This window comes from Carlito syrichta, unplaced genomic scaffold, assembly GCF_000164805.1.
Source record: "Carlito syrichta isolate Samal-C Ts95f unplaced genomic scaffold, Tarsius_syrichta-2.0.1 Scaffold130491, whole genome shotgun sequence".
NCBI classification, from domain to species: domain Eukaryota; kingdom Metazoa; phylum Chordata; class Mammalia; order Primates; family Tarsiidae; genus Carlito; species Carlito syrichta.
The window spans coordinates 14,519-30,435 of NW_007074587.1; the positions used below are offsets into that span (position 1 = coordinate 14,519).

The window sequence follows — 15,917 nt, forward strand, 5'->3', positions numbered from 1 at the left end:
TCAGCCTCCCAAAGGCGCGGGATTACAGGCTGAGCCACCGAGCCCGGCTTACAAAAACATTTTTAAATGAGCTGGGTATGGCCAGTGGCCTCTCCCAGCACTTGCTGTTGGCTGTCACCCCACTTCTTCGTGGTGGCGCATACCAGTAGTCCCAGCTACTGGGAAGGCTGAGGTGGGATCCCCTGAGCCCAGGAGGTTGAGGCTGAGTGAGCTGTGATCGTGCCACTGCACTCCAGCCTGGGCCACAAAGGGAGACCCTGTCTCTAAAAAATAAAAAAAAAACAGTCATGGTAGGAATTAATCAATCAAAAGCTGATCTAGAGAATGCAAGGAGGCATTTTCCCAGAGGAGGAGGGGGTCCGTGCCCAAGAGCTCACAGAAACACTGTCAAGGGAAGATCAGCCAGCCAGTCAAGGAGACAACCGTGGGAAGGAGAGCCTCCCAGGAGAAAGCTCCCCTACCTGAGGGGTGAAGCCCGTGCCGTTGGCAGAGGGCACGTCTATACTGCTGTTTGGAGGTGGCCGTGGCCAGTCAGGTGGCACTGGCTCTGAAAAAGAAATAGGCTCTCCAGAAGTCGGAGAAGCAAAGGACCACTGGGCTTCGACGTATTGGCTGGAGTGTGCCCTGCCAGCAACAGAGTGGACCTCTGTGGGAAGCTGGGATGACTGGGGACGTCTCCACGCGCAGTGGATCCATCGTGGGCGGGCATCTGTAAAGCCCAAGGGCGTCGGCTCATGCTAGGTTCAGAACCTGAGGCTTCAAGGACTTCCTCAGAGCAGGGCTTCTCAGCTCGTTGTGGGAGGGGCTGCCCTGGGCTGCAGGGCGTGCAGCAGCAGGCGGGCACCCATCCACCCGCTAGATGCCGTGGCGACAACCGAAAGCGTCTCCAGACATTCCTAAATGTTCCCTGCGACATCCCCCCCAGTCGCACCCCACTCCCGGTGATGACAACCGAAAGCGGCTCCAGACATTGACAAACGTCCTCTGTGACACCACTCCCCACCCCCCGCTGAGAGCCACACTGCTTTAGAGGGGGAGGGCCAACTGCGGAAGACTTGGGATCAGAGTTCCCAGGGAGGAGGCTCGGCAGAGGCCCCTCGGCCAGCACTCCCCACGCCCCTGGAAGGGCATCCTCCCAGGGGCCCGCTGATCCACGGCCACTGCTCGTCGCCCCGCTCCCCGCCCCCATGGCCCACCTCGTGTCTCTGCTGCCTCTCAGGGACTGCGCCCGGGGTCCTGCCGAGACCCCGCAGGAGAGGCTCGCTCCGCACTGCAGACCCGCCGAGTCCCTGAAGCTTCCTCCTTAAAGATGCTGCCACAGGGCGAGGCTGCGGTGGCTGTGAGCGCGCCACTGCACTCCAGCCTGGGAGACAGAGTGAGACTCCCACTCAAAAAAAGAAAAAGATGCTAGCTTTAGGAATTCTTTTTAAAAATAATGTATGAAATAGCATAAAAGAGACCTAGGGTTCATTACCTGAGAGTGCGGCTGCTAAGGAACTCGGGCGAGAGGGGCGTTTGTCTCCTTTAGAGGCAGGAGGGTGGCCTCTCCCAGCACTTGCTGTCAGCTGTCACCCACTTCCCTGTGGTTACCGGCCAACAGCGCCTCTAGTGTTGGGTGGCCGCTGTCTACACTAACTCTGGGCTAGTGGGTTTTTTTTTTTATTTTTTTTTGAGTCGGAGTCTCACTCTGTCGCCCAGGCTCGAGTGCCGTGGCACGCTCACCACCACCCCAGCGTCAACCTGCTGGGCTCCGGCAATCCTTCCGTCTCAACATTCCAAGTAGCCGGAACTACAGGCACGTGCCACCATACCCAAGTAACTTTTTGATTTATTGTAGAGATGGGGTCTCACCAAGTTGCCCAGGCTGGTCTTGAACCCGTGGGCTCAGGCAATCCTCTCACTTCGGCCTCCCAAAGTGCTGGGATTATAGACACGAGCCACCACGCCCGGCCACGTTTTCCAGTATCTGACCTCAGTCTCATTAGTGACTGGGTCAGTGGGTTTCTTGCCAGGTGGGAAGGATTTTCCTGCTTGGGCTTACAGAACCACTTGGGTCATAACTCTTATTAAATATAGAAAGTGTCCTAAATATATCGAACTAATAAGTGGGAAAAAGGAACAGGAATCTCAAGACTAGAAACCACCCTTGAGATTCTAGTTTGGCTTTCAAAGTTCAAGAACAAAGGCTTCTTTGCCTGAGGCCTTCCCAGCCCAAATGCCAAAATGATCCTAATGAGGAAATGCTTGTTGAAAATCAGCATAATTCTTTTTCACCTGGTTGATTCCATCCCTAAAAGAGGAGTGGAACTGTGTCCTTCCACAGCTGAGAGTCACAGTGTCACTACGCAGGGCACACATGCTTAACAAATGGCATCTCAAATTTACCTTCGTAAACATTAACAAATTACTTTTTAGATCCTGAAGTTTCTGATAAAAATACTGGTTGGGCTCGGTGGCACAGCCTGTCATCCCAGCACTTTGGGAGGCTGAGGCAAGTGGATTGCCTGAGCACACAGGTTTGAGACTAGCCCAGGCAACTTGGCGAGACCTTGTCTCTCTAATCAATCAAAAAATTAGCTGGGCATGGTAGTGCGCGCCTATAGTTCCAGCTACTTGGAAGACTGAGGTGGAAGGACCACCTGAGCCCAGCAGGTTGATGCTGGGATGACCGTGAGCCTGCGTGCCTCTGTACTCCAGCCTGGGAGACAGAGTGAGACTCCAACTCAAAAAAAAAAAAAGAAAAAGAAGAACGTGTAATAAAAATACTTTACCTGCCCTGAACTCTCTCACACACACACAAAATAAGTAGGGGCTTTCCACTTTGGGAACATCTACATGGGCCTCACTGCAGAGTCCGAATAGGAAATTAAACAGCTGCTACAGGGACAAAGTAGATGACAACAAAATGAAACAGACAAAAATGAAATCCAGCGCTTTCGGATGTTATAAGATCCTTTTCGATTCTGCAGACTCAGCAGAAAGGGCAGGTCAGGAAACAGGCAAGCCAGCATCACCGGCAGGTCTCGGTTTGAGTATCTGAGGCAACCACCCCAAGCCTTCCAGTCACCCACACTGAAAGGCATGGGAAGCACGAACCCCCAGAACATGTTTCCGCTCTGGGGTCGGGCCCAGACTGCAGCACTGGGAGCTCTGTCTCCCTCCAGGCCCCGGCATCCACACAGCCCAGGGTCCTGAAAATCACCCACAGCATGCAGCTCTCACAGGGAGAAGCGGCAAGGACATGGCCTCTCAAACACATGCTACAGCTGTTTCTAAACTTTTAGACAGACTGGAAAGAAGAAAACCCAAAGGAACCCATATTCTTCTTCTTTTGAGTGGGGTCTCACTCTGTTGCCCAGGCTGGAGGGCATGATCTTGGCTGGCCTCGGCCTCAACGTCCTGGACTTAAGTGATCCCTCTGCCTCAGCCTCCTGAGTAGCAAATTGAATTATAAATAGTTTCACAACAACATTGAGGCAGATAGACACCAAACACCGCTCTTGGTTAGAAATAATATTTATTATCCCCTCCCCTCACGTACAGATTACTTCTCAGAAACATGAAGATATCATCCATGTCCTCATCAATTACAGTTTGTAGAAAATAAACTTAACTCATCTCCTGCCAACAATACAGTTCCATCATTTTGTTAAACAATATCCATTTCATTTTTCCCTGTTAGTTCAAGAATAGCTTCAAGTTTTATCTTTTGGATCAAATCAAGTCGATCTCTTTTTACAGGTAACAATTTCCTGATACATCCCCTCCCCCCGACCCCTAAAAAAAAAATCCTATATCCTAAGTGATAAACTCTTCTTGTACATTCAGCAAACTTTATACTGGAAAAGAAAAAGAATAATTGCGATAGGTACTTACTCTCGTGCACAGTAAGAAGTCAAGCTGAGCTCTATACCTCGCTTTGCAATGATGTTTACATAAATCGTCTCTTATCAAGTTACAATGGTAATTTCCTGAAATGTAGACGTGAAAGCTATATAATTACTCCACTGAAACCACCTTCTAATTTTTAGACTGAAGTTGTACCATCTCTATAAGGACAAGCTGCATCCCAAGATAGCTTCCCCTCTTCTACTGCTCTCTAAAAGCTGGAATTCTCTCTCAGATCATGTAAAGAGATACATTAAAAGCACAGGGAAAAAAAATGTTTTAGCTTGCTGACATAATGCCCGTAAGTTTGCTGACATAATGCCCACATTTGAACTTTAAAATGTAAAATCAGAGTTAAAGCATCACTTAATTCATACAGTACATTATTAATTAATCAACAGTGTCCTGCCGACTCAGAAGTTTCCTGAATTAGTTGTCTTCTCTGCATTTAGTACGTTTATAACCAATGACTCAATCAAAGAATGTGCTTGTAATAGGCTGCTGGTTTAATTTTAGAATCAGAAGTTTCATATTGGGCTATTTTCAAATATAGAAACGCTGTGCGTGGCATATGACTATTAATTTTGTTTCCCATTACCTACAGGAAGATTTATTCAAATAAAATTTTACAAGACAAAATGCAAATCTATATACCTATATAGAGATGTATAAGTGTATATATTAAACCTAAGTATTATAAGCAGTGCTAACATAGTTCCGGTTACACATTCCTAGACTTATTTTCAAGATACATGTTATAAAGAGGTTTCGGCAAAAGGCAAAATTAAGATTCAACATGATCTCTGAGGTTTTTCAATATTACTTCAAAAAGCTGTTTCTATCTCCCATAGAAGAAAACTATGCATTTGTTATCTTAGGAAAAAAAATTATAAAAAGATAATGCTATCATGTAAAGAGTTCACAAAAACTATATACTGTATAACCCATAAGAGTCATACCTACTTAAGGTAAATCACAATTATGGTTTTTATTGTATTACAGACATCACCATCGCCTTTCCTCCTTAATAATGAGAGGGTTTAACTTTTTTTCTTTTAACTTACTTAGTGCCACAGAAATTCAAGTTCCAGTAGCAACAAGTTAAAACAAGATTACAAAATAAGGCATTCTGCTCAAATGTCATTAAGAGTAACAGGCTTAGGACAGTAAAGTGGGCTCGTATCTTTTTTGCAATTTTATACAATCCAAATATTATATAGAAGGCAACCTTTACCAAAAAAAAAAGAAAGAAATCCAATTAATTTATATTTTCCAGGGAAATGAAAAAATATATATAAAATCCTCAACTTTGGCTATTTCTCCTACTGCCAAACAGAAGCCGATCTTATCTACACGACAAAGCCCACTATCGGAAATGCAGATGAGATGTCTTGGACGACACCATTTCTAAGCCTGTAGGTCACACACGAAATGACTTTTCAAATGACAGATTAAATCTAATTTGACAAAATCCCTGTAGTGTTACTCAGGAAAACAAGGAAGGGGACTCAGAGCACACGCACGTGCACACATGCCATGGCGACAGTTTTCTCACACATGGCTCAGTTCTCCAGGAAGAACCCAGAACCCAAGTTCATTGCCGAGCTGCAGCACGTGTGATGGGCAGCAACGCAACCTTTTCAGCACAAGGTGAGAAAATGATTCGGCTTTTAAACAGCGAGTACCTTAAACCAAAGACTCTTACTAGAGTTGAACTTGAAAATACATGACTTCTTGGACTTGGACTACAACTGCCTGCTGCACTTCTACATTAAGTGGTGCTTAAATAAACAAAAATAGAGCTTCAATTCAGTATTCTACTGTCTACACATTTTAAAGCAATGGTTATGCCATCATCAACAGGTAAAATGCACCTAATTTGGGTCTTCTGACACCTCTTATTTAAGTTTATTGTATGATAAAGTTCTTCACAGTTTAAAATATTGTGAAGAAATATATTTATGTTTGACTCTATTCACATATGTATTATGTACACATACGATGCATCAGATGTGCCCATGAGCTCCGAACACGTACCCATCAGCAGGACATGCCACAAGGTGCAGGAGCCCTGGATGATACGGTTGGTGTGGACCGTGAAATGACTTCCCAGAAATGCTTAGGGGAAAAGAATACCACCATGAATAATTATTATAATAAAAATGTTACCTTATATACATAGTGCTATCTCCCAAGAGGTACATATGCTGTATAGACACTTTTTTAGTATTTCTGTGAGGTGGGGCGTTTGGGACACTATCGGTTCTCATTTTCTACAACCAAGTAACCTGCCTGGGGTCACACGCTTTCAAGGTGGCAGAGTAAGATTCAGAAGTGGAGATCCCGGACTCTCCAAGTCTCCAAAGGCCAGATCCAGCGTCCTGTGGCGGAACAAGGTTTCCAGCGCTCGGCAGAACTTCTACCACCAAAGGAGCAACTTCTAAGTCCTCGTGCACGTGTGATTGTGCGCTACATCCATACCACAGGGAGATTAAATGGTTTTTGGTTTTGGCAGATGAAAAAGTCTGACATTCAGTGTGAGTCAATTCAGTGTAACTTCTCCAGTTTGAGTGCGACACAGCTACTTGGTCTACCAGGGAGATGCGGCCGAGGTCTAATCGCGGAGGAAGAGCTCTCCACCTGAACGGCCGCTGCATGACAACAGAGACAGCCGAGCCCCTCTCGGGCTGGCCTGAAGTCTTTTCTGTCCTCGCTTATGGCATACACACATAAATAAGCATTTCAGCACAAAATGTACAGTGGACATCAGTTTCTGTTTACCTACGCGAAGGCCTTACGGGTGAACTTTAAAGGCCAAGAGCTCCTCCGAGTGCATGTTGTTTAAAGACCGAAGATCCGGCAACTTTAGAAGCAGTTTGGTAAAAATAGAGGCCTCGTTTGGGTGGTTCTTCGTGATTAAGGTCCTTAGTGCGCGGATGAGAGTCTCCTGTAGAGCCTCCACGGAGTTGACGTTTTCTATGCCAGATCGATCTGAGGAGGAGACACAGGGAAACATGGAGGAGGGGATGTGTGATCAGCACTAAACAGGAACAGAACTCTTGCTCATCAGTCTCGCTCAGGAGTTTAAGCACTCCTGACTGTCTACACTGGAGCAGAAGCAAAAATTAACTACTTTTGGAAATGGTAACGCCAAATTTCCTACTGACTTACTATATTATAAAACATTTACATTACATAGTACGTATGATCCCTCAAAATTCTTTATTGCTTAGAAATTGCTGCTCACAAAAAAAAAAAAAGGCTCTAATTTTTTTTTTCTTTTTGAGTAGGGGTCTCACTCTGTTGCCCCGGCTAGAGTGCGGTAGAACGATTACAGCTCACCAAGTCTCAATCTCCTGGGCTCAAGCAATCCTTTGGCCTCAGCCTCCCAACTACAGACATGCACCACCACACCCAGCTAATGCTTATTTTTTGTAGAGATGAGCACTTGCTATGTATGTTGCCCAGGCTGGCCTCAAGTTTCTACACTCAAGCAATTCTCCTACCCCAGCCTCCCAAAGTGCTAGAATACAGGTGTGAGCCTCCACGTTTGGCCTTAATTTTTAAAATTAGATGTCATCTGCTGATTTCAACTGTTTTTTTGGGTTTTTTTAAGTGAGAAAGCAGGAATTATTGAGAGGACAGAAAAATGCTCCCCCGGTGGGAGGGGATCCGGAGGGCTTGCCCTCAACTGCTTCTAACTGGCAAGATACAATAACGTAATATATATGCCTTGTTGTAGTATTTCAAGGTAAAATAATAACAATGTAGCATATATTTTTGCACATATGGAATATATCCCCACTTGCAACTTTCCACACATAGTAGGCAAACCCTAAAATGACCCCCAACGATCCCCCATTCCGGCATTCACTGTCCTGTGTAATCCTGTCCTCGAATGGGCGAGACTTCTACTGAGAAAGATATGGCAGAAGTGATAGGATGTCACTTCTGAGATCAGGTTACAAAAAGCTATGGCTTCCATCTTAGGCACTTACGCCCTCCCTCAGAAAAGCCACCGCCATGCTGTGAGCTGCCCATGGAGAGGTCCACATGGCAAGGAGCCCAGAGTGGTCTTCAGCCACCACCCAGCAAGACACTGGATCCTGCCAACAGCCACAGACAGCCGGAAGCAGATCCCTCCCTGTTCAAGCCTTCACATAAGCCCATGACCCTGTCCACAGCCGACTACAACCTCCTAGAAGCCATGAATTGCAGGCACATGTCATAGCTTCAACCCTCAGAAACTGAGGTTAAATACATGTTTTTGGCCAGGTGCAGCCTGGGCGACAGAGTAAGACTCCAACTCGAATGAATGAATGAATACATGCCTACACTTGTTAGCCCCAGGTTTTGGGATAGCTTGTCATGTGGTAATAGGTCACTAACAGACTACGCGACCTTGTGGCACTACCTACAGGATGCCCCTAGTCGTCACTTTCACTTAGCACAGTATCAACTAAGTTCACTACACAATCTTAGTGACTCGGCATAAGCCATTAATAAAGGTTCGTCTTAAGCTCAGCCAGGCCTGTGCAGTCTGCGCAGACTTTTCTCATCGGCCAGGGGATAGCGCCTCCATTTCAAGAGGAGGCAGAGTCATGGGAAATTCTCAACAGTTCCCAGGGGAAGCTCTCATGAGCAAGAAAGACGGCTGACTTCTACCAAGAAGCACAACTCCTAGTCATCACGCCCTCCCGTTTTCTACCAGGACATGCAAGAGGTCTTCTTCCCCTGTAAGTGGCAGCTGAAAAGGGCCACCTGCGGAGCACTGAGAACAGGGCTACAAGGTAACAGACCCTCCACTGTCGTTCTTCTTTCAAACATCCTTGCGCCACTCGCTCACTGAATGCATGCGCGGGTTGCTGTGCCTGGTGCCAGGGAATGAGCAGTGAACACAACCACCTGAACTCCTTCCTTCACAGAGCTTCCAAGTTGGCAGAAGGAAGTGCATTCACGCACCACATCGCCTCCACAGACCAGAGACATGATGGTGGGCCTCCGGCACCGTAAGAGGGCTGAAAACCCATCACCTGGCGGCACAGTGGCCATCCTAACGTCCTAGCACAACGCTCTCCTTGGGCGTCAGTGGCGATGCTGGTGTAGAAGCAGCTACTGTCTACACGCGCAACCGTGTGCGGGACGGGAACACTTGGGAATGATCATAAGCGACTGTTTATGTCCTTAGGTATTATCTTTGCAACGTGATTTCAGAGTATGCTCCTTTTACTTTTGTTTTTCAAAGTCAGCCGGAAGACAGCCTCAGGCAGGTCCTTCAGGAGGTTTTCCAGAAGAAGTCACTGCTATCACCTTCCAGTGGGACAGGATGTGGAGGTGGCAGTGACATTGATGATCCTGACCCTGTGTAGGCCTAGGCTAATGTGTGTGCTCATGTCATCGTTTGTTTGCTTGTTTTTAAGTCAGGGTCTCACTCTGTCACCCAGGAAGGAGTGTGGTGGCATGATCACAGCTCACCGCAGCCTGGACCTCCTAGGCTCAGGAGATCCTTCTGCCTCAGCCTCCCAAGTAGCTGGGACTACAGATGTGTGCCACAACCCCTGGCTCATTTTTCCATTTATGTGTTTATTTTTTTGAGATGAGGTCTTGCTATATTGCCCAGGCTGGTCCTGAACTCCTAGACTCAAGCAATTCTCCCGACTCAGTCTCCCAAAACACTGGGATGACGGGCATGAGCCACTGCACCCAAGTTTAAAAAGGAAAAAAAATATTTTTAAATAGAGGCCGGGCTTGGTGGCTCAGCCTGTCATCCCAGCACTTTGGGAGGCCAAGGCGAGTGGATTGCCTGAGCCCGCGGGTTTGAGACCAGCCCAGCCCAGCCAACTTGGCGAGACCTTGTCTCCACAATAAATAAAAAATTAGCAAGGTGTGGTAGCACGCACATGTAGTTTCGGCTACTTGGAAGGTTGAGGCGGAAGGATCGCCAGAGCCCAGCAGGTCGAGGTTGCGGTGGCCGGGAGCAGCCACTGCACTCCAGTCTGGGCGACAGAGTGAGACTCCAACTCAAAAAAAAAGAACAAGGAAAAAAAGTTTGTAAGTCAGGTGCTAAGTAGTACTCCAAAAAAGCCAAATGCTTAAAAACGTATTAAAAGTTTATAAAGCAGCCGGGCTCGGTGGCTCAGCCTGTAATCCCGCGCCTTTGGGAGGCTGAGGTGAGTGGATTGCCTGAGTCTGCGGGTTCGAGACCCGCCTGGGCAGCAAGACCTCATCTCTACAATAAATCAAAAAAATCGGCTGGGCATGGCAGCGCACGCCTGTAGTTCCGGCTACTCGGAAGGCTGAGGCGGAAGGATCGCCGGAGTCCAGCAGATCGAGGCTGCGGTGGCCGGGAGCGGCCACTACACTCCAGTCTGGGTGACAGAGTGAGACTCCAACTCAAAAAAAAAAAAAGTTTATACAGCAAAACAGTTACGGTAAGCAAATTTATTACTGAAGACGAAATATTTTTTACCTGAGAGTTGCCTCAGAGCACAGTGTTTCCGGTCCGCAGTGCCACGCAGCAACGTCCTGCGGCTTCCCCTTCTCTCCCCACTCCCTCCCTGACACCTGGCCACCTCTGATCCCACAAGCTCCTCTCCTGGCAAGCGCCCTACCCACGTGGACCACTTCTCAGCCCTCATTCCAAAAGGTGACTGTGCCTTGCCAGGCTTAGATACCTCCAGATACGCAAGTACTTACTCATGTGTCACAACTACCCACACAGTCACAGGCTGTGCAGGTCTGCCGCCAAGGAGCCACGGGCCACACCATGCAGCCTGCGACTACACCATCTGGGCACGTGACTATGATGTTTGCACAACCACCCAGTGATGGGTTTCTCAGCACATATCCCGGTCATTAAGCAGCACATGACTATAATTGATTTCAATCACATGATCAATAATTTATAACGCCAAAAACTGAGCAACAACAGCAGGGATCCCCACACAAATAATCGAGATGGGCAAAGAAAGATAAGGGGACGGATATCTGAGTGAAGTTAACGAAGCCAGAATTAGAAGCTGGTCCTTAGCGAACATTTTGTCGAGGAGACCAACGCTGCTTTACACAACGCAAAACTGCAAGGAAGGGGGTGCCTCCACCGGAAAACGTCAATCCCGTCCAATTTTCCTAAAGCCTCTATTTTCAAAGCTGTGCTCTCGACGATGTCGAGGCCAAAGAGCCCAACTACCAACCCGGCGGGCGCATCAACAGCCCGGCTGAGGACTGCGGCATCAGAACGCTACCGTTCAAGTGGAAACCCAGCTCCTGAGTGTGCACTCAGTGTCCCACAGCTACACGTGCAGCTGTGCCAGTGACACGCCTTCTTCTGCGTCCTCGGTGGGCTCGCCACCCACCCAGTGTGTCTGAGTCCTCTGAGCAGACCCACGTCCTGCAGGAGGGAAGCCGAATGCCTCCCACACAACCCTCCCCAACACAACTGAAATCTACCAGCGAAGGCACGTTGGCCGCAAACCGACGCACCAGTCCCTAATCTTCAACTGAAGTGACTACTGTCACTTTACCCAAAAGGGAGAAAAAAGCCTTCCCTCCCGCGGTGTCAAGACTCTTCCAATGTCACAAACGCCACACCTGCGATCTCTCTTCCCAGCAGCGAGGGCAGTTGCTCGCAAGCAGTGTGACGGAGGCACTGACGCCAAATTATGGCAGCCACAACCCCCCCTCCGTGCCCCAATACCTTTCCCGTGTACTGAAGGATAATGTGGCCTAGCTGGCAGAGGTCGGTAGGGATGAGATCACACAATCAGGTCTGAAAGCTATCTAGCATTTCCTCAGACAACCCAAAACAAACAAAAGCAGAAGGCAACGAGAGAGTCCCAAAAAAACACAAAGGCATTTTATGTTTTTTATATTTTTGTGGGTTTTTTTTTCCTGAGTTTGAGTGTCTCTCTCTCTCTCTCTCTCTCTCTCATACCCGTGGACTCAGGTAATCCACTCACCTTGGCCTCCAAAAGTGCTGGCATTATAGGCTGAGCCACCGAGCCTGGCCTAACTTTTTGATATCTTGGAGAGATGAGGTCTCACCAAGTGCCCAGGCTGGTCTTAAACCCCCGGACTCAGGCAATCCTCTCACCTCGGCCTCCCCAAGTGCTGGGATTACAGGATTGAGTTACTGCGTCCGGCCCGCAAAGCCACTTTAAAGATGACACAGACCCGAATGTTGCTTGACTTTGAGCAACTGACAGAGAACTGAAATAAACAACCCAGCTGTCACACATGAGGAACATTCATTTCCCCTTCAAGCTGCAGAGGCTCAGAGCAGAGACCTCCATGGCCTGTTCTTCCATGTTCCCCATTCAGGGTAAACTCTGAGTACTCTCTATGCCATCACAATACGACAAGGGCTAGGCTGGGTGCCGTGGCACACGCCTGTAATCCCAGCACTTTCAGAGGCAGAGGCAAGAGGACTGCCTGAGCTCAGGGGTTTGAGACCAGCCTGAGCAACATGGCGAGACCTCATCTCTACAATAAACAAAAAATCAGCCAGGCGTGGCGGCACATGCCTGTGGTTCCAGCTACTTGGAAGGCTGAGGCGGAAGGATTGCCTGAGCCCAGTAGGTCGAAGCTGCGGTAGCCGTAAGTGTGCCACTGCACTTCAGCCTGGGTGACACAGTGAGACGCCTACTAAAAAATAATAATACAAATAATAATAATACGACAAGGGCTGATTTCTGACATGGCCCAGTTTTCACAATCAATTCATCAACGAAGCATGGAAAGCAATCAATTATAGAACAAGATACAATTTTCACTCTGGACTACATAAAGGAAATGGCATAACCACAGAAGGGAGGGGAAAGATACAGCCTCCTTGTAGCATGAGAAGACCCTGTCTAAACTATCCAAGAGGGATTATGGAAAAGTGACCAATCAAGGCCAGGTGTGGTGGCTCATGTCCCTAAACCCAGCACGTCGGGAGGCTGAGGACGGAGAATGGTTTGAGGCCAGGAGTTCAAGACTAGCCTGGGTAACATATCGAGACGCCATCTCTACAAAAAATAAAAAGTTAGCTGGGTGTGGTGGCTCACGCCTGTAGTCCCAGCTATTGGGGAGGCTGAGGCAGGAGGATTGCTTGAGCTCAGGAAGTTGAGGTTACAAGTGATCTAAGATGCCACCACTGCACTCCTGGGTGACAGTGAAAAACCGATCTCTTTAAAAAGAAAAAGTAACAGATCAAAGAATGTGAATATATTAGTATCATAAATAAAACTAATAAAATAACTGAAAGAAATAAAACACAAAAATTGTATTCAGAGTTGGGTGGCCAACGACCAGAAAATTAAAAAGAAAGAAGATTAGAAACCTGGTTCACTAGGCCAGTGTGGTGGGGTTCATGCCTGCAATCCCTGCACTTTGGTAAGCCAAGGTGAGAGGATCTTGTGCCTGGAAGTTCGAGACCCGCCTGGACCTCATCTCTACAAAAAAACAGTCCCAAGTACTGTCTACAGTCCCAAGTACTGGGGAGGCTGAGGCCGGAGGATCACCTGAGCCCAGAACGTCGAGGCTGCCATGATTCACGATGGTGCCACTGCCCTCCAGTCTGGACGACAGAACTGAGACTCCAACTCAAAAAAAAAAAAGAAGTTCCACTGACTGTCTGCTGCCCCGTATTTCAGTTTAGCTGACACAAGTGTCAGTCCACGGCCCGGCCTCCCCTCGCTCGGAGCCTTTCAGTCTCGCCCTGCCATGTCTCATGCTCTCCCACACCTTCCCTTGTCTTCACTGGGAAAGCCCGAGAACCCAGCCCTGAGTGTCAGTCCCACTCCCATCTCTCCCCACAGCGCATTCCAAACTGAGTCCATCTTCCTTCCTCTAAATCCCCTGACCTCGGTCAGGACTGCACCGCTTAGTGCCAAAGCTCGTTGGGTAGCTCTGCCTCCCCAAACAGAACATATACACTTGGAGAGCAAAGTTTGTGCCCAATGCTTTTAAGAAACCTGAGAGGCTGTGCTCAGTGGCTCAGCCTGTAATCCCAGCACATTGGGAGGCCGAGGCGAGTGGACTGCCTGAGCCTGCAGGTTTGAGACCCAGGGAACTTGGCGAGACTTCATCTCTACAATAAATCAAAAAATTAACCGGGCATGGTGGTGTGCACCTGCAGTTCTGGCTACTTGGAAGGCTGAGGCAGAAGGATCGCTGGAGCCCAGCAGGTAGAAGTTGGGGTAGCCACGAGCGTGCCACTGCACTCCAGCCTGGGCAACAGAGTGAGACTCCAACTCAACAACAACAACAACAAAAACCCTGAGCACTGAGCAGGCAAGAATTTAACAAGTCTTGGTTATCTTTGGCTTCATCACACTAGGGTTATTAATCTGATATCAACTCAAGCCAACACTAATTACTTATCAAGAGTTTAGGCCAACAGCAGGTAGAATGCAAGAGGCATGACAGGATTAGTAAGAACGCAGGTCTCCCTTACGGACACAGCTCCGCTCCAAATCATAAACACACTGTAAGTTATCCAGGTACAGATGGTCAGAAAAGGTAGCCAAATTATGTCTCTACAAGTGTCCATCTTTACTCCACTGATGAACAGGCTCTTCAAGTTGTGTTCTTCGTTCTGTCTTTGAGTCAGGGCCTCATGCTGTTGCCCAGGCTGGAGGGCAGTGGCATGATCATGACTCACTACAGCCTCGACCTCCTGGGCTCAGGCGATCCTCCTGCCTCAGCCTCCCAAGAAGCCAGGACTACAGGCATGCACCACCACACCCAGCTAATTGTTTTTATATTTTGTGCAGACAAAAGTCTCACTATATTGCCCAGGCTGGTCTCAAACTCCTCGGCTCAAGCAATCCTCCTGCCTCGGCCTCCCAAAGTGCTGGGATTACAGGAGTGAGCCACCGAGCCCAGCCTATCTCTTCCTTTGACCGGATGAAGAATCCAAGACTGAAAAGGATAAAATTACCCAAGTCACACAGAAAATTCAATGGCAGAGCTGGGCTACAGCCTACAACTCATAACTCACCTACCTTTGCGACAAGCCATACTGATACCTCTGGACGTTTTTAACATTTAAAGTAAACCACACTGTATTTTAATTAGAACTTAGATTTGTATAGAAGCACCTACCTGGAAATACCCACTGCTCCAAACATAAACCCATGAAATAAAGACTTAGACTTGGAAAAACGATGAGCAAAAACTCAAGTCTAAGAGTGGTCGGTGCATGGCTTCTTCCTGCAGCACCGTGGCTTTACTTTCTCGGTGGAACAACTGATTATGCAAAAAGAGCAGGGTCTCGTGACTCCGCAAGGCCCCAAGGCCTCCGCCCCTGTGTAACCCAGCCACCTGCACCCAGGCGGTCACTGCACACTGGCTGCCACCTGACCGTGAGCCAGCGTGCTTACCTGCGGACACCAGGACCACAGCCGTGAACAAGCTCATCTCCTCGTCGCTGAGCTGGAGGGCGTTCAGCTTCTCACTGAACTCGAACATGGAGTTGAGGAGGTCCCCGGCACCCATCGAGTGCAGATCATCCACACTGTACCTCTTTCCACTCAGGAAGGTAACCGTGCGCTCCTTGGCGTCAAATAAGGACGCAAACCGCACCATTAGAACCTGGAAAAGAAAACGGCTTAAGAGCAACACTAAAAAATAACTTAAAGGTATTCAAATCAGTTACAAAACGTCCCCGTGCAAATGTTATAAAAGAACTGAATTTGGTCGGGTGCAGGGGCTCACGCCTATAATCCCAGCACTTTGGGAAGCCGAGGTGAGAGGACTGCCTGAGCTCACAGGTTCGAGACCAGCCTGGGCAACTTGGAGAGACCTATCTCTACAATAAATCAAAAAATTAGCTGGGCGCAGTGGTGCGTGCCTGTAGTTCCAGCTACTTGGAAGGCTGAGGCAGAAGGATCACCGGAGCCTAGCAGATCAAGGCTGCAGTGGCCGGGAGCATAACGCTGTCCTCCAGCCTGAGTGACAGAGTAAGACTCTAACTCAGGAAAAAAAATGAATTTACTTTCAGCCAGAATCATTTTGTTTTTCTTTTTTTTTTTTTTTTTTTTTTT

The 15,917-nt window shown here is 48.1% G+C and overlaps 1 protein-coding gene across 1 annotated transcript in view; it reads right to left on the reverse strand.

Moving 5' to 3' along the window:
• Positions 1 to 3,500: 3,500 nt before the first annotated feature.
• Positions 3,501 to 15,917, reverse strand: part of NR1D2 (nuclear receptor subfamily 1 group D member 2) — a 23,700-nt gene continuing 11,283 nt past the window's right edge. The window contains exons 6-7 of the mRNA XM_008049072.2: positions 15,255 to 15,465; positions 3,501 to 6,879 (exon numbers count right to left, since the gene is read on the reverse strand). Coding sequence (XP_008047263.1) covers positions 6,683 to 6,879; positions 15,255 to 15,465 — 408 coding nt within the window. The 3' untranslated portion in view covers positions 3,501 to 6,682. The remainder of the gene's footprint in view (positions 6,880 to 15,254; positions 15,466 to 15,917) is intronic.